The 872-nt window shown below is 43.7% G+C and overlaps 1 protein-coding gene across 1 annotated transcript; it reads left to right on the forward strand.

The window, feature by feature from the left end:
* Positions 1 to 65: 65 nt before the first annotated feature.
* LOC109954215 (B2 bradykinin receptor-like) lies at positions 66 to 818 on the forward strand (the record flags this gene model as incomplete). Its single annotated transcript, XM_020589611.1, has 1 exon — positions 66 to 818. A coding segment is annotated over exon 1 (752 nt), but the record flags the coding sequence as incomplete, so codon positions are not given.
* Between the last annotated feature and the right edge of the window lie 54 nt (positions 819 to 872).

Consider the following 872-nt stretch of genomic DNA (forward strand, 5'->3'; position numbering starts at 1 on the left):
GACCAAAACAACACAAATGGCACTCGGGGCTCTTATGAAGAATTTGAGGACTGGACCGACACTTGGATGTTCGTGTGTTTGCTGATCATCTCGGTACTGGGAATTCCACTTAATGTGTTTGTCCTGATGGTTTTCTGTCTCCACAAGAAGGCTTGCACTGTGCCCGAGATCTACATGAGCAACCTGGCTGCTGCCGACCTTGTCCTGGTGTCCTGTTTGCCTTTCTTGGCTGTGTATGTAGGCAACAAATTCCACTGGCTCTTTGGTAGTTTCTTGTGCAAACTGGTCCCCTTTTCCATCATCATGAACATGTGCTGCAGCATCTACTTCCTCGTTCTGGTCAGTTTAGATCGTTACATGGCACTGGTGCACCCATTGACTCTTGAAAGACTGCGTAGGCCAAAGTATGCCAAACTGAGTTGTGTGGTGGTGTGGGTTGTGGGCCTACTCCTTAATGTCCCCATGTTCATCTTCCCGGAGGGGTATTATTCCTATCAAACAAATACCACATCGTGCGATTTTAAATTTCTAGTGACCGATGTACTGCTGTATGACATAATGATGATCATATTCAGCTTCATCATCCCTATTTCCATTATTTTCTACTGCACTTTCAAGATTATTCAAGCTCTGAATAACCGGGTAATGCACGGGTTAAACACTCAGAAAATGGAGAAGAAGGCCACCACTCTGGTCCTGGTGGTCGTCTTTGCATTCCTGATCTGCTGGGTACCATACTATCTGATAATAGTAACATTACTACTGTTCTACAATACTGAAATCTTGGATGGGTGCATCTTTTTCGAGTTCCTACTAGAGTACTTTAAGATTTTTATCAATTTTGGTTTTATCAATAGTGTTCTCAACCCCAT

Source organism: Monopterus albus, unplaced genomic scaffold, assembly GCF_001952655.1.
Source record: "Monopterus albus unplaced genomic scaffold, M_albus_1.0 scaffold4565.1, whole genome shotgun sequence".
In the NCBI taxonomy this organism is placed as follows: domain Eukaryota; kingdom Metazoa; phylum Chordata; class Actinopteri; order Synbranchiformes; family Synbranchidae; genus Monopterus; species Monopterus albus.